At 37.5% G+C, this 21,879-nt stretch overlaps 1 protein-coding gene across 1 annotated transcript in view; it reads left to right on the top strand.

Annotated features, from left to right (window-relative positions):
* The window catches only part of WDR44 (WD repeat domain 44), a 97,364-nt gene that overhangs the window by 48,311 nt on the left and 27,174 nt on the right, over positions 1-21,879 (top strand). The window contains exons 6-12 of the mRNA XM_008019537.3: positions 201-296; positions 1,919-2,055; positions 3,313-3,396; positions 7,634-7,740; positions 10,301-10,452; positions 12,914-13,052; positions 14,657-14,721. Of these exons, the coding sequence (XP_008017728.1) occupies positions 201-296; positions 1,919-2,055; positions 3,313-3,396; positions 7,634-7,740; positions 10,301-10,452; positions 12,914-13,052; positions 14,657-14,721 (780 nt within the window). The remainder of the gene's footprint in view (positions 1-200; positions 297-1,918; positions 2,056-3,312; positions 3,397-7,633; positions 7,741-10,300; positions 10,453-12,913; positions 13,053-14,656; positions 14,722-21,879) is intronic.

Genomic DNA, 21,879 nt, shown 5'->3' with positions numbered 1-21,879 from the left:
TTCGTGAGCAGCAATAGTTTTGGTTCCTAATGTTTTTCAGCATGCTGGGAAAAACGAAGGACTGAAATGTAATGTTCCATTTAGATTTTCAGCAGACTCCATTATTTGAATTATGAAATTCTTTAGAATTATGTGTGGTAATAATTGAAAATTTATAGAAATTGATTCAGTCTAATTTGTTTATAAAATTATATTTCCAGGAAAATGGAAAAGCACCTGATGAGCAGACTGTAGCAGGTGAAGTGATGGGCCCTCAGAGACCTAGATCCAACTCTGGGAGAGAGCTTACTGATGAGGTAGAAATAGATTTTTTTGTTCTTGTTCTTAAAACATAAAGTACAAAAAACATAATGGGAAGATGAAAACCTTCTGGAGATGGATGGTAATGATGGGTGCATAACAATGTGAATGTACTTAATGACCCAGAACTGTACATTTAATAATGGTTAAAATTGTAAATTTTATGTTATGTGTAGTTTACCACAATTTATTTTTCTTTTAAGTTTATTGCTGTTACGAAAAAAAAAGCAGAGGAAAAACTGAAAATTGAAGATTGTCTTTGTTTTGTTGATATGCTGGATGTTGCATCTCTGATTTAAACTTGCCCTTTCACTCAATTGCATAGTGGAATAAATATATTGAAAGCAAAGTTTATATTTTATAGAAAGTGGGCTTTAAAAGAACTTGATATTGAGGCCAGGTGTGGTGGCTCACTCCTGTAATCGCAGCACTTTGGGAGGCCAAGGCGGGTGGGTCACTTAAGGTCAGGAGTTCGAGACCCAGCCTGGCCAACATGGCAAAACCCCGTCTCTACTAAAAATACAAAAATTAGACAAGCATGGTGGTGCGCATCTGTAATCCCAGTTACCCAGAGGCTGAGGCAGGAGAATCACTTGAACCCAGGAGGCGGAGATTGCAGTGAGCCGAGATCGCACCACTGCACTCCAGCCTGGGCGACAGAGCAAGACTCGGTCTCAAGAAAAAAAAATTTAAATAATAACAATAATAAAAGAACTTGATATTATAAATACATGTTATACCAACATAAATTTTATTATTTTAATGGTTTCTTACCATTAAAACTTAGTATGCATCTATTAACCAACTTACTCAGAATTAAATTTTACAGCAAAATCTTAGTTTATGTTTCTTTAAAACAATACATTTTTTAAAATATTGCACTTTGGAAGACAGTTTGGCAGTTCCTCAAAATGTTAAACATAGTGTTACCATGACCCAGCAGTTCCATTCCTTTGTATATACCAATGAGAAACTAAAACATATGTTCACACAAAAAATGTACACAAATATTCACAGCATCCTTATTCATAACAGCCAAAAACTGGAAACAACCCAAATGTTCATCACTGATTGGATGGATAAATAAAATGTGGTATATTCATACCATGTTGTATTTTTTAGCAATTAAAAGGAATGAAGGAATAAAGTACTGATACATGCTACAACATGGATAAACCTTGAAAACATCATGTTAAGTTAAAGAAACCAGATGTAAAAGGCCATATATTACAGGATTTGATTTATATGAAATGTCCAGAATAGGCAAATCTACAGAGACAGAAAGTAGATTAGTATTTGCCAGGGGCTAGGAAGAAAGGGAAATGAGGTGTGACTGCTAATGGGTAGAGAATTTCCTTTTGGGGTGCAGAAAATATTCTGACCTAGTGGCGATAGTTGTACAACTCTGTGAATATACTAAAAACCATTGAATTATATGCTTTAAATGAGTGCATTTTGTGGCATGTGAATTGTATCTCAATAAAAATGTTAGAAATTATTGTGTTCAGTATTGAATGTATCTAAAAAGCCTTTAGCTTAAATTTTAGGGGATTTTGTAGACTCAAAAAGATAATGAAATTGCAGGTCATCTTGGTGTGATTGTTTTTTTTAACCTCAGGAAATTTTAGCCAGTGTAATGATTAAGAACCTGGATACTGGAGAAGAAATACCTTTGAGTCTTGCAGAAGAGAAATTACCAACAGGCATTAATCCTCTTACTCTACACATCATGAGAAGGACAAAAGAATATGTAAGGTGTGGCCTAACGTTGTTATTTGTCATTAATAGTATTTCAGAATTGTTAAGATTTCTCTGTTAATGAACTATGACAATCCCTAATTTGGTTTCATTCAGTGTTTTTTTTTATTCTGGAATTAAAATAGAGTTAGATAAGGTAGGTATTCTTTAACTTTGCTCTTCATTATGACTGTACAGTTACTTGGGGGAATAGTATAAATATTAAATCCCATAGCACTTAGTTTCTCTTTTTTAATTATTTTAATTATACTTGGGACAATATAAAAACAGTGAGGGATTACATGCCTGTAATCCCAGCACTTTGGGAGGCTGAGGCAGCACTTGAATTCAGGAGTTAGAGGGGCCTGGGCAACATAGTGAGACCTCATCTCCACAAAAATAAATAAATAAAAATAACAAAAAAAAAAATTGAGGCTAAAAAACTATGTAGAATGAACACTTAGTCTTCTGAAACTTTAAGGGTCATAAAATGGTTTAAATATTTGTACTGTTTTTGTAGGATCAGAAAATGGCTTTAAAGTGAGATGAGTGACTTTACTATGAGATGTATGTAGATCTAAGGAATCATTTCTGTAAAAGCAGGAGCTATTTTATTAAATGTAATGCAGGATGTACTTAATGAGTGGGGAGGAAGATACCTACAAGTTACTTTATTATTTCACTACAGCACATTTTGCCAAGCAAAAAGCCTTGTTTGTAGTAGGTTTTTCACAAATTGCTAAATTGTATTCATTTATATGTTATACATTGCACCTTGCTTAAAGATTCTTTTCTTCAATTTCTGAAGCCTGTAAGTTGTCAGGTCCATCATTTAAATTAAATTATATGGGCTGAGCACAGTGGCTCACACCTGTAATTCTAGCACTTTAGGAGACCAAGGCAGGTGGATTGTCTGAGCTCAGGAGTTCGACACCAGCCTGGGCAACATGGTGAAACCCTGTCTCTACTAAAATACAAAAAATTAGCCCGACATGGCAGTGTGCACATATAGTCCCAAGTACTCAGGAGGTTGAGGCAGGAGAATTACTTGAACCGGGGAGGCGGAGGTTGCAGTGAGCCAAGATTGTGCCACTGCACTCCAGCCTGAGCGACAGAGCGAGACTCCATCTCCTAAATAAATAAATTAATTTATGTAAAGCTTATTAGCATAGCTTTTCTTATTCTGATTAACTGGTTATATAGTAAGTATAAACAGAGATTTTTAAGAAGAGTAGAAGAAATGGTTTATTTTAAAACAACTTCCCCTTCTTACAGTAATGACGCGGCACAGTCAGATGATGAAGAGAAGTTACAGTCTCAGCCAACAGATACTGATGGTGGAAGGTTAAAACAGAAAACGTGAGTTACAGTACATCCCTTTTCTTCATTTCAAGTTTTTATTTTAAAAAATATGAGAACTACCATACTATTTTAAATTGTACTCCATATTGTTTTTATGTCTACCCACCACCACTCCTCCCTGTCCCTCGCTGGTAATAATAATAAAGCATCTGACACACAGAAAATGACCAGTAAGTGTTGTATCACACCTGTGTTTTACTACTGGTAGGTAGGTACCAAAAGTGTTATTAGAAGAACATGATTGTCCTTGAAGTTGTCTTTTCCCTTTCTCTTCATCTCTACAATCCTATTTGTCTTTCTAACCCCAACTATAATGAGATTCTTCCTGACTACTACAGTCTATAGCAATTTTCTTTCTTTTCTCAATTTTGGGAATACCTGTAGTCTATAACTTACTTTTTCCGTTTACAATATGTTGTCTTAAACTGTTTTCAGTTAAACTGTTTTCAGACAAATACACGTTAAACAATCAAAGGGTATGTTGCAAAAGGATTCTGATTATGCCATCCTTCTGTTTCCCCTACAAACTTCTAGATCAATGGTGGGCCTATATATTTTGTTTGATTATACACAAGTCTCTAAATTGATAATAATTAACTCTAAGGTCCAAAGGGAATTCTCCAGTTGAGTCCTTTTCCTAGTGTGTATCAAATAAAGCATTTTCCTAGTGTGTATCAAATAAAGAATTTTTAGGAAACATGTACCTAAAATGCAGGCATATGGTAGCACCTTAGATATTTGGAACTTGGCCATCTAGTAGTTGCAGTTATCAGGAACCTGAGAATAAGGAATTACTACAATTATTCAGAGACAGATAAACATCCAGAAGAGGTGTCACATAGTCCATGCACTAAAGCTCCTTATTTTTCTAAGAGAAAAGTTTCTCAGGTTTATTCAAAGCCATTATGCTTATTTCTTACATCATTTTTTAAAAACTCTGGTCAAGTGTCTGAGCTTACTGCAAAATAGAAGCATCGAACTGTGACAACAGGTAAGTTGACACATAAGAATGTCAGATAATCAGAAAAATGATAAAATAACTCATAATATAGGTGGGTGCCGTGACTCACGCCTGTAATCCCAGCATTTGGGGACACCACAGTAGGAAGATCACTTGAACCCAGGAGTTTGAGAGCAGCCTGAGCAACATAGGTGGACTCACTCTTTACAAAAAAATTTTAAAAATTAGCCGGGCATGGTGGCACACACATGTGGTCTCAGCTACTCAGGAGGCTGAGATGGGAGAATTGCTTGAGCCTGAGGGGTCGAGGCTGCAGTGAGCCGTGATCACACCACTGCACTTCAGCCTGGGTGACAGAGCAAGACCTTGCCCCCGCCACCAACAAAAAAACAACTCATAATATAGCACAATCATCATATCACAGTGCTTTTCAACCTTTTCTCATGCCATGACACACAAAGAACATAATAGTATTTGCACTGAATGCTGGGGTAAGCTGATAAGGTAGCTGATGGCCAGAGAAGATTGGCCCAGACTTCCCTCGGCCCTGCCCTGTTGCCTTGAAGGCTGAGTGGGGAGCCAATAGTATGGCCCACCTGCAATGCATTAGAAAGGCTCTGAATGTATTAAAGAACCAAAATGATGGTAGCAATGATCTTATCCATCAAGGAATGAAATTTAGGGAACATAAAGTGCCATTTAAGAAGGCATAAAAGTAGATATTTTAGAACTAGTCTCATCTGAAAAAATTAAAATGTCTGTTTTCTTGGCTTTTAAAGTGGTAGTAAACTTATCCAGAAAATACAGCTTCAGAATTATAGGTAGCAGAGACCTTATAATGGTTTTAAAAATGGTTTATCATCTATGTTTTCTGGTTATCAAAAGAAATACAGAAATATGTAAAATAGAAAATGAAAGTTTCTGATAATCTCAGACCCAGAAATCAGTTTTAATAGCATAGTGTATTCTCCATAGAATTTTTTGTTTCTCATAAAAGCAGGGCTACTACTCTATGTCTGTAATTTGTCAACTTGCTGTTTTGTTTTGTTTTGTTTTGTTAAGAAAATCAGATATATCATAGACATGTCTTTATATCAGCACTAATAATATATATATTGCAGTCTTTCTGAGAGCCAGATATGAGAGTTAAGTGCTTGGGATATAACAGTTAAGACATTAAGAGGCCGGGCATGGTGGCTCACGCCTGTAATCCAGAACTTTGGGAGGCCGAGGTGGGTGGATCACCTGAGGTCAGAAGTTCAAGACTAGCCTGGCCAACGTGGTGAAAGCCAGTCTCTACTAAAAATACAAAAAAATAGCTGGGTGTAGTGGTAGGCACCTGTAATCCTAGCTACTCAGGAGGCCGAGGCAGGAGCATTGCTTAAACCCGGGAGGCAGAGATTGCAGTGAGCTGAGATCATACCATTGCACTCCAGCCTGGGCAACAAGAGTGAAATTCTGTCTCAAAAAAAAAAAAAGATATTCAGGATGGGTGCAATGGCTCATGCTTGTTATCCCAGCACTTTGGGAGGCCAAGGCAGGTGGATCATTTGAGTCCAGGAGTTCAAGACCAGCCTGGGCAACACGGCAAGACCCCGTCTCTATAAAAAATACAAAAATTAGCCAGGCATAGTGGTATGCACCTGTAGTCCCAGCAACTCAGGAGGCAGAGACAGATGGAGGTCAAGGCTGCAGTGAGCCGAAATCATACCACTGCACTGTAGCCTGGGCAGCAGAGCAAGACTCTGTCTCAATTTAAAAAATTTGAAAGAAAAAGACATTCGTGGTCTCTGCCTTCATAGAACTTCTGTTAAATGGGAGAAATAGGCATTAAACATATAATTGCACAGATAAATCTAGATACATTTGTAGTGACTGCTATAAAAGTAAAGCTCCAGGTCCTGTAGAAGTATTACAGTAGTTCCCTCTTATCCATGGGGTATATGTTCCAAGATCCCCAGTGGATACCTGAAATCACAGATAGTACCAGACTTTGCTACTATGTTTTTTCGATCTGATAACCAGGAAGGCTGCTAAGTAATGAGTGGGTATCATCTACAGCGTGGAAACACTGGACAGAGGGATGATTCACATCCCAGGTAGGATGGAGCAGGATGGTGTGAGATTTCATCATGCTACTCAGAATGGCACACAATTTAAAACTTACAAATTGTTTTATTTCTGGGATTTTCCATTTAATATTTTTGGACCATGGTTGACTGGGATAACCGAAACCATGTAAAGTGAAACTTTGGATAAACGGGGACTATGTAACAAAAACTCCGTCTAAAGTTAAAAAGACCATTTTGAGAGAGCTGTTTGATCTGAGACCTAAAAAGTGAGTGGGAATTAGCCAAGGGAGAGGTGTTCCAGGCAGAAATAACCACACATGCAAAACCCCTGAGGTTACTATAAGAGCTTGGAACATTTAAAAAGCTGAGGTTTGTTCATTCATTTTCTTGTATTTCCTACCAGTACTTATTTATCTATTCCTCGATTGACAGAAAATTTAGTTTATTTCCACTTTTTTACTATTCTAAACAGGGTTACATTGAACTTCTCTGTGTATATAACTTAACAACTTTTAAAAATACTGTCCCTCATGTACTGTGCTCTGCTTTTTATAATCTTAATATATGAAACCTGAGACTTAGCTAATTGAAAATGCAATAAATAAATTCTAGTTATGGAAGCTTGAGATGCATACTTACATTACCTCATGTTTGGGAATACCTACCAGGAAAGCTCAGCCTAATTTTATTACATACACTTACCCAAACTGAAAGAGACCATCTTCAGCTACCAAAGCATTCTATTTTGTAAGGAAATATCTCTTTACTCTTTATTGGTAAAATGTGTTTTTAAGAACAGCTCGCTAAAACAGTCTTCTCAAAGCAGTTCTCACCTCAGATTCATGGCCTCACCCCCAGCCTCTCTAAATTGGATTATCTGGGGATGGAGCCCAGGTACCTACACTTTAAACACTCCCCTCTCCACACTACCTCTGCCAATCAATTTTATTCACCATTGAAAACCAAAGCTCTAGAATGAATATGGTAAATTGGGGGAAAGGGTGTATGTTTCCTTTGCCATATTGACTTGAATATGTTTATTCCATAGAATAAGGCATTTGGAACTCAAACACCTATTATTTATGTTTAAAAAAGGTTATTGCAAAGTAGTGTACTTTATCAGTCACAGCTAATACATTTGTCTGCAAATTGTTGAACTTTTACAGTTAACTGAGTTGATACTTTTTTCATTTTTGTTAAGGACTCAACTAAAGAAGTTTCTTGGAAAATCAGTAAAGAGAGCAAAGCACCTTGCTGAGGAATATGGTGAACGTGCTATAAATAAAGTTAAAAGTGTTAGAGATGAAGGTGAGTTAAAACAGAACATTTCAACTGAACATTCAATTAATTTGTAATCGTCTAAATTTAGCCTGTAGTTTATAAGAAGCATTCTATTTAAAATAGTAAACCTTTATAGCTGACATCTTAGTATTTCAATAAATAAGGTACTCTATCACTTAATTTTATGAGTTTGAAGAAAAATGAGTTTATACATATTTTGTGACTTTGACAGTCTGAAAGGGTTGAGTGTTAAATAATCAGTTATAAATTAGTGGTTTTTTTTGTTTTTTTTGTTTTTTTTGTTTTTGAGATGGAGTCTCACTCTTTCGCCCAGGCTGGAGCGCAGTGGCATGATCTCAGCTCACTTGCAAGCTCCGCCTCCCAGGTTCACACCATTCTCCTGCCTCAGCCTCCCGAGTAGCTGGGAGTACAGGTGCCCACCACCATGCCTGGCTAATTTTTTGTGTTTTTAGTAGAGACGGGGTTTCACCGTGTTAGCCAGGATGGTCTCCATCTCATGACCTCGTAATCTGCCCACCTTGGCCTCCCAAAATGTTGGGATTACAGGCGTGAGCCACTGCGCCCAGCCATAAGTTAGTTTTTTAAGGCTATTTGGTTTTGGGTTTTTTTTTTTTTTTGGAACAGTCTCGCTCTGTCACCCAGACTGGAGTGGAATGGCATGATCTTGGCTCACTGCAACCTGTGTCTCCTGGGTTTAAGCCATTTTCCTGCCTCAACTTACCAAGTAGCTGGGATTATAGGCACACACACCACCACACCTGGCTGATTTTTGTATTTTTAGCAGAGACGGGGTTTCGCCATGTTGACCAGGCTGGTTTCGAACTCCTGACCTCAGATGATCCGCCCACTTCTACCTCCCAACGTGCTGGAATTACAGGCATGAGCCACCACGCCCGGCCAATGCTAATTTTTTCTTTTTTTTTTCTTTTTTTTTTTTTTTTTAGAGATGGAGTCTCGTTCTGTCACCCAGGCTGGAGTACAGTGGCACGATCTCGGCTCACTTCAACCTCTGCCTCCTGGGTTCAAGCAATTCTCCTGCCTCAGCCTCTTGAGTAGCTGGGATTACTGGCACCTGCCACCACACCTGGCTAATTTTTGTATTTTTAGTAGAGACAGGGTTTTACCATATTGCCCAAGCTGGTCTTGAACTCATGACCTCAGGTGATCTGCCTGCCTCAGCCTCTCAAAGCTCTGGGATTACAAGCGTGAGCCACCGCAGTTGGCCAACTATTTGGTTTTTACAAATACTGTCAGTTCTCCGTATCCATGGGTTCCACATGGAGGGATTCAAACAATCGCAGATAGAAAAATATTTAAAAACATAAAAAATAATAATACGAAATAAATAATAAATAATAAATAAAAATTTATTAAAATAAAATATAAAAAATATTTAAAATATTTTTATTTTTAAAATAAATATATATATAAAATAAAAATAAATAAATAAAACGTAAAAAATAAAACAATAGAAAAAATAACAACTATTTATATAGCATTTATGTTGCAGTAGATATTATAAGTAATCTAGAGATTAAAGTATACAGTAGGGCAAGGCCTGGTGGCTCATACCTATAATCCCAGTACTTTGAGAGGCCAAGACAGGAGAACTGCTTGAGGCCAGGAGTTTGAGGCTAGCCTGGTCAAACATAGTGAGACCCTGTCTCTACTAAAAAATAAAAATTAGCTTGGTGTAGTGAAGTGTGCCTACAGTCCCAGCTACTCATAAGGCTGAGGAATAGGATTGCTTGAGCCCAAGAGTTCAGGGCTGTAGTGACCTATGATTGCACCACTGCACTCCAACGTGAAACCCTGTCTTTAAAAAAGAAAGAAAGTACATGAAAGGATGTGCATAGGTTATATGCAAATACCGTGCCATTTTATGTTAAGGGATTTGAGCATTCGCAGATTTTGATACCCATAGCAGGTCTTGCCATGGATACTGGGGAAAAACTGTATTTTCAAAATTAGGTAGGTCTGGGTATGGTGGCTCATATCTGTAATCCCAACACTTTGGAAGGCTAAGGCAGGAGGATCACTTAAGCCCAGGAGTTGGAGACCAGCTTGGGCAACATAGTGAGACCCCAGTCTGTATAAAAATAAATAAATTAATTTTTTTTAATTAGGTAAATTTTCTAAATTTGCAAATATCTTGACCTCCTATGCCTTTGTCATTATTGTACTCATTTGTTTTATTTAATGAAACTTACATAGTACTTATTCAGTGCCTGGGACTGTACTAAGCACTTTTACCTGTATTAATTCATTTAATCCCATAGAAACCGTATGAGGTAAGTACCATCATATCCCCATTTGATAGATGAGAAAACTAAGAGGCATCCAAAGTTGAGTAACTTGCCTGTGGTCACACAGATAATAAATGACAGAGCTGGATTTGAACCTGGCAGTCTGGCGTTAGACTCCATGTTTTTAACCAGTATGTTACATAATAAATAAATTTTGCTCTTCCATTTAATGAATTTTCTTGGTATGCAGGAAATATGAAACTATGATAGTAGCAATATCTATATTAGCTAGTAGTGATTTCTATTGCTTTTCTGTTCAGTGTTTCATACTGATCAAGATGATCCTTCATCAAGTGATGATGAAGGAATGCCATACACAAGACCAGTTAAATTCAAAGCAGCACACGGTTTCAAAGGACCTTATGATTTTGATCAGATCAAAGTGGTGCAAGATCTTAGTGGTGAACATATGGTAAGCAACTTTTTCATTTTTTAGGATTGATACTGTTTTTGTTAAGAGAAATACTTTGGCTTCTACAAAACTATCTCTATGTATGTAACTTTGCTAGCCTGACTCAAGAACGGTGAATTTATGTTAACATGATTTAATGAATAGGTAATACAGAGTCTGTCTCTGAAGTATTCCAGAAGTGACTTATCGGCCAGGTGTGGTGGCTCACGCCTGTAATCCCAGCACTTTGGGAGGCCAAGACAGGCGAATCACTTGAGTTCAGGAGTTCGAGACAGCCTGACCAATATGACGAAACCCTGTCTCTATGAAAAATATAAAAATTAGCCGAGCATGGTGGTGGGTGCCTGTAATCCCAGCTACTTGGGAGGCTGAGGCAGGAGAATTGCTTGAATCCGGGAGGCAGAGGTTGTGGTGAGATCGTGCCACTGCACTGCAGCCTGGGCTACAGAGTAAAAGACTCCGTCTCGAAAAAAAAAAGAAAAAAGAAAAAAGGAAAAAATGAGTTATTGAATAAGTAAACTCTCAGCCTGTATCACTAAGAAACCTATGCAAAGGCACCAAACTTTAAAGCAGTTAAATTAGAGGGTGGTCTGTAACTTTGAAAAATGTTTAAAATGTTCCCAACCATATTTTAAATAATTTACAAAATACATCAGAAGCTCAATATATGTTGTAAAGTGAGATATTCAGCTAAAACAAGGAGAGAGGTAAAAGTTCAAGTGCTCCTTTAGAGTTCAAAAGTACCAATGTAGATGCAATTGCACAAACTGTATTGCAGTTAACCCCTGAAAATGCTAGGAACACAAGGAAGGCAGTGATAAAATTTAGAACTGAATAATGTTGTGCCCTTGATTAGGGAATCTGTTTACATTTTAAGTCTAAAAGTTGGCTTAACTGGAAGGAAGCAACCATAAATATATTGGATGGCAACCAAATTCAAATTTAAATTTTGATGCTTACAATCTACAGATAAAATGTTTGAGTTGATTTTAGTATTTTCCTTAAGGAAATTGATAAATTTCCTAGTACTGTATTGACTCGTTTCCTGTTTTAAATAAAATCTCATTGTAGTAGGCTCCAAATGACTCATTTTTAATACACTTGAATTTTGTAGAAGTGAATGGTTATTTCAATAAATGGGCTGTGGCATAATCTTTTTGATACATCTGAATGTGTATATAATAGTATTTCTTGTAATAAGATTTGGTCTTTCCAACTTAAGAGGTTCGTGTTCTTTCTCCCTTCTCCTCTACCCCCACCACACACACATACTTTCCTACTGTTTTCAGTGTCTAGAGATTCTGGCCATATACTTTGAAACCTTGTTTCTAGAGAGAAAAGTAGGATGCACCATTCTAATACTACTACCTTTTTTTTTTTCCTTTTTGTGGCAAAGTCTTGCTCTGTCACCCGGCTGGAGTACAGGGGCGGGATCTCTGCTCACTGCAGCCTCTGCCTCCTGAGCTCAAGCAGTCCTCCCTCCTCAGCCTCCTGAGTAGCTGGGACCACAGGTGCACACCACCATGCCTGGCTAATTTTTTGTGGTTTTTGTAGAGATGGGGTTTCACCATGTTGCCCAGGCTAGTCTCGAACTCCTGAACTCAAGTGATCCACCCACCTGGACCTCCCAAAGTGCTGGGATTGCAAGCACGTGCCACCATGCCCAGCTCATTCCGAAACTGTAATACTTCTAAGTACCTGGTGCTATGAGGGTCACTGCCAAGGTGGGCTTTAGTCTTCCTCAATCCTGCTCAGTTGTTAGTGCTATGCTGAGGGCTCTGCCACCCGTCTTTACGTTCAGCTAGGGGACTGAGATCCCCAACTAGGATTTGTGCTTTTCCAATGAAGATTTCTGACCACTTTAGAACTCCCATTTCTGTTAATATGTGGACAGGGTTTGAGTTCTTGAAGTTGTTAGTTTAGATTATGGAACACCACAACTATCTTACCCTACCTTTCTTCTGAAAGTCTACTTTTGTGGTATTAAAGCACCATTGAACTTTTGGACTTAAATAGTGTTAGCAATGTGAGGATTATCTTAGTATACATTATTTGGCGTAATTTTAAACTTTGGCTTTAAAGTCTTGTCTCTAAATTTTATTTTATTTATTATTATTTTTAGATGGAGTTGCGCTTTTGTTGCCCAGACTGGAGTGCAATGGCACGGTCTCAGCTCACTGCACCCTTCACCTCCCAGGTTCAAGTGATCTTCCTGCCTCAGCCTCCCAAGTGGCTGGGATTATAGGCGCCCACCACCATGCCTAGCTAATTTTTGTATTTTTAGTAGAGATGGGGTTTTACCATGTTGGCCAGAATGGTCTCGAACTCCTGACCTTAGGTGATCCACCTGCCTCAGCCTCCCAAAGTGCTGAGATTACAGATGTGAGCCACTGTGCCCGGCCAAAAGTAAAGTCTCTAAGGTTGTAAAGTATTAACTTTGAACCTTTTTTTGTTTTCATAGGGAGCTGTTTGGACCATGAAATTTTCTCACTGTGGCCGATTACTTGCCTCAGCTGGACAAGACAATGTAGTGAGAATATGGGCTTTAAAAAATGCTTTTGACTATTTCAACAATATGCGAATGAAATACAATACTGAAGGTATTTTTCATGTATTTAAAAATCTACAGAAACCTGAAGTTTTTACATTTTAGGTATACTGATGCCCTACTTTTCTGGCAGTCATTTGCAGCAACCACTATTTATGATAATAGCCAAAAACTTGAAAGTAAGACAGACGTCAGTGGTAAAAAGTCTCTAAACCCAATGAAAAGAGCTGCCACAAAGCTTTTGATTTATCCCTTTCCAGGTGTAGTGAGTAGTTAATTTCATCGACTATTGAGAACATGTTATTTGGTTTCCTCTGGCAACCTTCAGTTCTATCCTAGGTTAAAATAGAATTGCTAATTAACTAGAAAAAGAATGAAAATCATATATATATATATATATATATATATATATATATATATATATATATATATATCTCCAGTAAGTAAAAAAGATTAAGGAAAGAGTCATGGAAAATGAATGTGAATTGTCAATACATCAAGGGATATATGAAAAAAAATGTTGAAAAGAGAAGCCTCAGAACATTATGTACACACTGATTTCAACTATGTACATGTATGTAGAGTTGATGTAAATTTGGGCTTTAAGTTTATGGGATTCTTCTCTAATAACTATTTAACTGTGTAATAAGTTTTTTCCACACCCTCCCTGCCATCAAGTAAGGCTGCAAACAAGAAGTAAAGCATAGGAGGAAGGAGAAAAAAGGTGGCCGTGGGTGAGAGTGAATAGTCAAAGCACCAATTTGAGGAACGTAGAAGTCTAGGGAGATTCACTAAACTGGCAAGCTAGGCCTCATATACTTGAGTACATCCTGTGAGTATTGCTTGCATTATGTTTCTTTTTTTTTTTTTTTTTTTTTTTTGAGACGGAGTCTCGCTCTGTCGCCCGGGCTGGAGTGCAGTGGCCGGATCTCAGCTCACTGCAAGCTCCGCCTCCCGGGTTTACGCCATTCTCCTGCCTCAGCCTCCCGAATAGCTGGGACTACAGGCGCCCGCCACCTCGCCCGGCTAGCTTTTTGTATTTTTTTTAGTAGAGACGGGGTTTCACCGTGTTAGCCAGGATGGTCTCGATCTCCTGACCTCGTGATCCGCCCGCCTTGGCCTCCCAGAGTGCTGGGATTACAGGCTTGAGCCACCGCGCCCGGCCGCATTATGTTTCAATACTTAGTTGAAGATGACAATAATTTGACAAGAAATTAAACTGTGTTTACTATATGGTGAGTTTTTCTAGTGCTCGCTGTTTGTCATTTCTTTTACTGCCCTGCCTTAAGCGAAAAGACTATTTTCAGTGCCCCTTGAGACTAACTGCAGCCCTGATCCTTTCTGCTCCTTTATTGTTCCTCTTGCTACTTGTCATGATTAATAAGAATGTGTTCTATTTGAATACTGAGGATTTAATGGTATTTTGTTTACTAAAGTAGGGAAATGGTTAAGCCATTTTATGAAGTTTTTATGTAAAAATGATTAAAACAAATATTTTGGCTCTTATGGGGTTATGCCTCAATTGTTAGTGTTTTTCTAGAATACTATATTCTCTAACTATTAGACATTGCTGGGTCATTACTTCTGAATGTTGTATTTTGGTGGGTCTGTGTGTGTACATACATCCCTTTTTTATAATTATTATGTTGTTTTTAGGACGTGTGTCTCCATCACCCTCTCAGGAAAGTCTAAGTTCATCAAAATCGGATACAGATACAGGGGTATGCTTATTGTTTTATGGTTACTGTGTGAAATGGTATGATTTAATTTGTTTACCATAAAGTATTTTTATGTATCAGAAATTACAGTTGCATGAAGACACTTAATTAAAATTAAGATGTATCATTAGAAACAGGAGTTTCTTCAATTAGAAGCAATTAGCAAATGAAAATTTTTGATGTTTAAATGTTGCCAGACAGTGAATACTATTCCTCAGGGTACTATACCACTAATGTAAACTTAAATAATACAAAAACCCCTCCCCTCAAATCCATGTTAGATATTTTTTAAATAATGATAATAGATACCCAAATAAGAGATAATCAAGGAAAGAAAAAAGATATTTAAGTATTTTAATTTTCTAATCTTCTTGGTTTAATAAACACTTTATAACAGTTTCAGATAAGGTATCTTAATGATTTTCATTTGGTTTTAGAGCTGGAAGGTTAAATATAACCAATTTTAAACCTAAAAAAGCAGAATATACAATATTGTACTAAGTTGTCACCTATGCTTTTTGTGTATTGCATTAGGTAAGGGTGATATAAACAAGAGAACCTAAAATGTCTACCTGCGCAACAGTATTTTCCTGAGATTTCATTGGCTCCAATATTTGACACTACCTTTTCCCCTTCTCCTGGCTTTCCATGGTTCTATTTTCCCTTATTCTTTTATACTCCCACTGTTTCTTCTTCCACCTCCTTACATTTACTGTTTATCAGGGTCTGTTCTTGACCATTTTCAATAGACATATTTATGCACTTCTTCTAGTTCTGAACTGACTTTAGATCTGTAATTCTTTACTTTCAGTAACTTTATGATTTTTAAACAAGAACATTATTGTGCTTGCTGCCTTTTCACATAGCAATATATAGGATCTCTCCACCTACATGTAATTCAACCACATCAACTAATAGGTCCAAAACTAAACTCCTTTGACAAATGTCTTCTGAGTGCCTGCCATATGTGGCAGACACTGCTACATGCTATAAAATCAAATGAGACATATTCTCTGTCCTCAGGGATCTTGTGGACTAGTGAAATGGGTAAACTCACAATTACAGTATTAGATGGTGATATTCTACAGAAGGTACTACACAAGAACAGGTTAGCCTTATAAATCACAGTGTTAGGAATAGTTTCCTGGAAGCTTGTTATTTGAGCTAGGATTTAGCTATATGAGAGAAGAAAGGAAGGAGAGTATCAGACACAGGGAATAGCAAGTGCAAAGGCATGGAGGCTAGTATGTTAAAGGTACTACAAGGAATTACACATGGCTGGGAAAGGTGCATGTGTGAGATTGGTGGGAGAGGTAGGCAGGAGTGGGATTTTAAATGACTTTCTGTGTTAAACGAAGACATTGGAATTTTATCCTGCAAACTACTAGGAGCAGGGTGGGGCTTTGAAGGATTTCACTTAGAGGCGTAATTACCATGTTCAGATTTTTGTTTTAGAAAGAGTATTCTGGTAGTAATGTGAAGGATAGACTAGGCGGGGGCTTCAGGTTAGAGACAGGGAGACCATGTAAGAGGCTGTTAACCCAGAGAAATGGTTACTTCCAATTATGATGATTATGATAGCAGTAGATCTAGAAACTGTAAAGATAAGCTGAATTGAGAGACGTAAAATAAGTCTAATTTGTAGGACTTGGTGACTGACTAGCTGGGGTAGTAAAAGTGAGTAGCCTAGGATAAATCACAGGTATCTGGCTTGAGTAGTTAGCTAGATGGTGATGGTCATTCATAGAAATATTTTTTTAATTTTAATTTTTCCATAAGTTATTGGGATACAGGTGGTATTCAGTTACATAAGTTCTTTAGTGATTTTGGTGCACCCATCACCCAAGCAGTATACGCTGCACCTATTTGTAGTCTTTTATTCCTCGCCCCCCTCCCACTCTTCCTCCCAAGTCCCCAAAGTCCGTTGTATCATTCTTACCTCTTTGTGTCCTCATAGTTTAGCTCCCACATATCAGTGAGAACATACGATGTTTGGTTTTCCATTCCTGAGTTACTTCTCTCAGAATAATAGTCTCCGGTCTAATCCAGGTTGCTGCAAATTCTGTTAATTCATTCCTTTTTATGCCTGAGTAGTATTCCATCGTGTATATATATACACCAGTTTCTTTATCCGCTCGTTGATTAATGGGCATTTGGGTTGGTTTGATGTTTTTGCAGTTGCGAATTGTGCTGCTATAAAGGTGTGTGTGCAAGTATCTTTTTTCCAATAATGACTTATTTTCCTCTGGGTAGATACCCAATAGTGGGATTGATGGATGAAATGGTAGTTCTACTTTTAATTCTTTAAGGAATCTCCACACTGTTTTCCATAGTGGCTGTACTAGTTTACATTCCCACAAGCAGTGTAGAAGTGTTCCCTGACCACTGCATCCGCACCAACATCTGTTTTTGATTTTTTATTATGGTCATTCTTACAGGAGTAAGGTGGTATCACATTGTGGTTTTGATTTGCATTTCCCTGATTATTAGTGATATTGAGCATTTTTTCATATGTTTGTTGGCAATTTGTATATATTTTTTTGAGAATTGTCTATTTATGTCCATAGCCCACTTTTTGATGGACTGTTTTTTTCTTACTGATTTGTTTGAGTTTTTTGTTGATTCTGGTTATTAGTTAGTCCTTAGTTGGATGTATAGATTGTGAAGATTTTCTCCCACTCTGTGGGTTGTCTGTTTACTCTGTTGACTGTTCCTTTTGCTGTCCAAAAGCTCTTTAGTTTAATTAAGTCCCAACTATTTATTTTTATTGCATTTCCTTTTGGGTTCTTGGTCATGAAATCCTTGCCTAAGCCAATGTCTAGAAGGGTTTTTCCAATGTTATCTTCTAGAATTTTTATGCTTTCAGGTCTTAGATTTGAGTCCTTAATCCCTCTTGAGTTGATTTTTGTATAAGGTGAGAGATGAGGATCCAGTTTCATTATCATACATGTGGCTAGTGGCTAGCCAATTATCCCAGCACCATTTGTTGAAAAGGGTGTCCTTTCCCCACTTTTTATTTTTTTTGTTTGCTTTGTCAAAGATCAGTTGGCTGTAAGTATTTGGGTTTATTTCTGGGTTCTGTATTGTTTTCCATTGGTCTATGTGCCTATGTTTATACCAGTACCATGCTGTCTTGGTGACTATGGCCTTATATTATAGTTTGAAATCAGGAAGTGTGACACCTCCATATTTGTTATTTTGCTTAGTCTTGCTTTGGCTATGTGGGCTCTTTTTTGGTTCCATATGAATTTTAGAATTGTTTTTTCTAATTCTGTGAAGAATGATGGTGGTATTTTGATGGGGATTGCATTGAACTTATAGATTGCTTTCTGAAGTATGGTCATTTTCACAATATTGACTCTACCCATCCATGAGCATGGGATGTGCTTCCATTTGTTTGTGTCATCTATGATTTCTTTTAGCAGCGTTTTGTAGTTTTCCTTGTAGATGTCTTTCACCTCCTTGGTTAGGTATATTCTTTTTTTTTTTTTTTTTTTTTTTTTTTTGCAGCTATTGTAAAAGTGATTGAGTTATTGATTTGATTCTTCGTTTGGTTGCTGTTGGTGTATACTACTGATTTGTGTACATTAATCTTGTATCTGGAAACTTTGCTGAATTCTTTTATCAGTTCTAGGAGCTTTCTGGAGGAGTCTTTAGGGTTTTCGAGGTAAACTATCGTATCGTCAGCAAACAGTGACAGTTTGACTTTCTCTTTACCAATTTGGATGCCCTGTATTTCTTTCTCTTCTCTGATTGCTCTGGCTAGGACTTCCAACACTGTGTTGAGGAGGAGTGGTAAGAGTGGGCATCCTTGTCTTTTTCCAGTTCTCAGAGGGAATGCTTTCAATTTTTCCCCATTCAGTATTATGTTGGCTGTGGGTTTGTCATAGATGGCTTTTATTACACTGAGGTATGCCCCTGTATGCTGATTTTGCTGAGAGTTTTAATCATAAAGGATGCTGGATTTTGTTGAATGCTTTTTCTGCATCTATTGAGATGATAGTGTGATTTTTGTTTTTAATTCTGTTTATGTGGTGTATCACATTTATTGACTTGCATATGTTAAACCATCCCTGCATCCCTGCTGTAAAACCCACTTGATCTTGGTGGATTATCTTTTCAATATGTTGTTGGTTTTGGTTAGCTAGTGTGTTGTTAAGGATTTTAGCATCTTTGTTCATCAGGGATATTGGTCTGTAGTTTTCTTTTTTGGTTGTGTCCTTTCCTGGTTTTGGTATTAGTGGGTGATGCTGGCTTCATAGAATGAATTAGGGAGGATTCCCTCTTTTTCTATCTTGTGGAATAGTGTCAGAATAATTGTTACCAATTCTTCTTTGAATGTCTGGTAGAATTCTGCTGTGAATCCATCTGGTCCTGGACTTTTTTTGAGATGGAGTCTCACTCTGTCGCCCAGGCTGGAGTGCAGTGGCGCGATCTCGGCTCACTGCAGCCTCTGCCTCCTGGGTTCCAGCGATTCTCCTGCCTCAGCCTTCCTGGTAGCTGGGATTACAGGCGCACACCCCCATGTCTGGCTAATTTTTGTATTTTTCGTAGAGATGCGGTTTCAACATGTTGGCCATGCTAGTCTTGAATTCCTGGCCTCAGGTGATCTGCCTGCCTTGGCCTCCCAAAGTGCTGGGATTACAGGCATGATCCACTGCGCCCGGCCAGTCCTGGACTTTTTTTTGTTGATAATTTTTAAATTACCATTTCAGTCTCGCTGCTTGTTATTGGTCTGTTCAGGGTATCTAATTCTTCCTCATTTAAGCTGGGAGGGTTGTGTTTTTCCAGGAATTTATCCATCTCTTCTAGGTTTTCTAGTTTATGTGCATAAAGGTGTTCATAGTAGCCTTGAATGATCTTTTGTATTTCAGTGATGTCAGTTATAATATCTCCTGTTTCTCTTCTTAATGAGGTTATTTGTATTTTCTCTCTTATTTTCTTGGTTAATCTTGCTAACAGTCTGTCAATTTTATTTATTTTTTCAAAGAACCCGCTTTGTGTTTCATTTATCTTTTGTATTTTTTGTTTGTTTGTTTCAATTTCATTTAATTCTGCTCTGATCTTGGTAATTTCCTTTCTTCTGCTGGCTTTGGGTTTGGTTTGTTCTTGTTTCTCTAGTTCCTTGAGGTGTGACCTTAGAATGTCAGTTTGTGCTCTTTGAGTCTTTTTGATGTAAGCATTTATAGGGGTATGAACTTTCCTCTTAGCACCACCTTTGCTATATCCCAAAGGTTTTGATAGGTTGTTTCATTATTGTCATTCAGTTCAAAGAATTTTTAAATTTCCATCTTGATTTCATTTTTGACCCAGTGGTCATTCAGGAGCAGGTTATTTTATTTCCGTGTATTTGCATGGTTTCGAAGGTTCCTTTCGGAGTTGATTTCCAGTTGTATTCCACTGTAGTCTGAGTGCTTGATATAATTTCAGTTTTCTTAAATTTATTGAGGCTCATTTTATGGCCTGTCATATGGTCTGTCTTGGAGAAAGTTCCATGTGCTGTTGAATAGAATGTGTATTCTGCAGTTGGATGGAATGTTCTGTATATATATCTGTTAAGTCCATTTGTTCCAAGGTATAGTTTAAATTCACTGTTTCTTTGTTGACTTTCTGCCTTGATGACCTGTCTAGTGCTGTCAGTGGAGTACTGAATTCCCCCACTATTATTGTGTTGCTGTCTATCTCATTTCTTAGGTCTGTTAGTAATTGGTTTATAAATTTGGGAGCTCCAGTCTTAGGTGCATAAATGTTTAGGATTGTGATATTTTCCTGTTGGACAAGGCCTTTTACCGTTATATCATGTCCCTCTTTGTCTCTTTTAAATGCTGTTGCTTTAAAGTTTGTTTTGTCTGATACAAGAATAGCTACCCTTGCTCGTTTTTGGTGTCCATTTGCATGAAACGCCTTTTACCACCCCTTTACTTTAAGTTTATTTGAGTCCTTATGTCTCCTGAAGACAGCAGATGGTTGGTGAGTTCTTATCCATTCTGTGTCTCTGTATCTTTTAAGTGGAGCATTTAGGCCACTTACATTCAATGTTAGTATTGAGATGTGAGATACCTCATAGTATTATTTGTTTCCTGTGTACCTTGTTTTTTTGTTTTGTTTTGTTTTTGCTTTTTAACTTACATTTTTGTTTTATAGGTTCTGTGTGATTTACGTTTTAAAGAGATTCTGTTGTGATGTGTTTCCAGGATTTGTTTCAAGATTTAGAGCTCCTTTTGGCAGTTCTTTTAGTGGTGGTTTGGTAGTGGCAAATTCTCTCAGCATTTGTTTGTCTGAAAACGACTGTATCTTTCCTTCACATATGATACTTAGTTTTACTGGATACAGAATTCTTAGCTGATAATTGTTTTGTCTGAGGAGGCTGAAGACAGGGCCCCAATCCCTTCTAGATTGTAGGGTTTCTGCTGAGAAATCTGCTGTTAATCTGATAGGTTTTCCTTTATACATTACCTGGTGCTTTTGTCTCACAGCTCTTAAGATTCTTTCCTTTGTCTTAACTTTAGATAACCTGATGACAGTGTACCTAGACGATGATCGTTTTGTGATGAATTTCCCAGGTGTTCTTTGTGCTTCTTGTATTTGAATGTCTACGTCTCGAGCAAGGCCGGGGAAATTTCCCTTGATTATTCCCCCAAATATGTTTTTCAAACTTTCAGACATCTCTTCTTCCTCAGAAACATCAATTATTCTTAGGTTTGATTGTTTAACATAATCCCAGACCTCGTAGAGACTTTGTTCATATTCTCTTATTCTTTTTTCTGTCTTTGTTGTATTGGGTTAATTTGAAGACCTTGTCTTCGAGCTCTGAATTCCTTTCTTCTGCTTGTTCAATTCTATTGCTGAAACTTTCCAGAGCCTTTTGCATTTCTATAAGTGTGTACAGTGTTTCCTGAAGTTCTTATTGTTTTTTTCTTTATGCTGTCCATTTCTTTGAATATTTCTCCCTTCACTTCTTGTATTGTTTTTTGGATTTCCCTGCATTGGGCTGTGCCTTTCTCTGGTGCCTCCCTGATAAACTTAATAACTAACCTCCTGAATTCTTTTTCAGGTAATCAGGGATTTTTTATTGGTTTGGATCCATTGCTGATGAACTAGTGTGATTTTTTGGGGGGGTGTTAAAGAGCCTTGTTTTGTCATGTTACCAGAGTTGGTTTT

Source organism: Chlorocebus sabaeus, chromosome X (genome assembly GCF_047675955.1).
Source record: "Chlorocebus sabaeus isolate Y175 chromosome X, mChlSab1.0.hap1, whole genome shotgun sequence".
Taxonomy (NCBI): domain Eukaryota; kingdom Metazoa; phylum Chordata; class Mammalia; order Primates; family Cercopithecidae; genus Chlorocebus; species Chlorocebus sabaeus.
The sequence above is the reverse complement of the archived record's forward strand: the minus strand, read 5'-3'. Positions and strand labels throughout refer to the sequence as shown.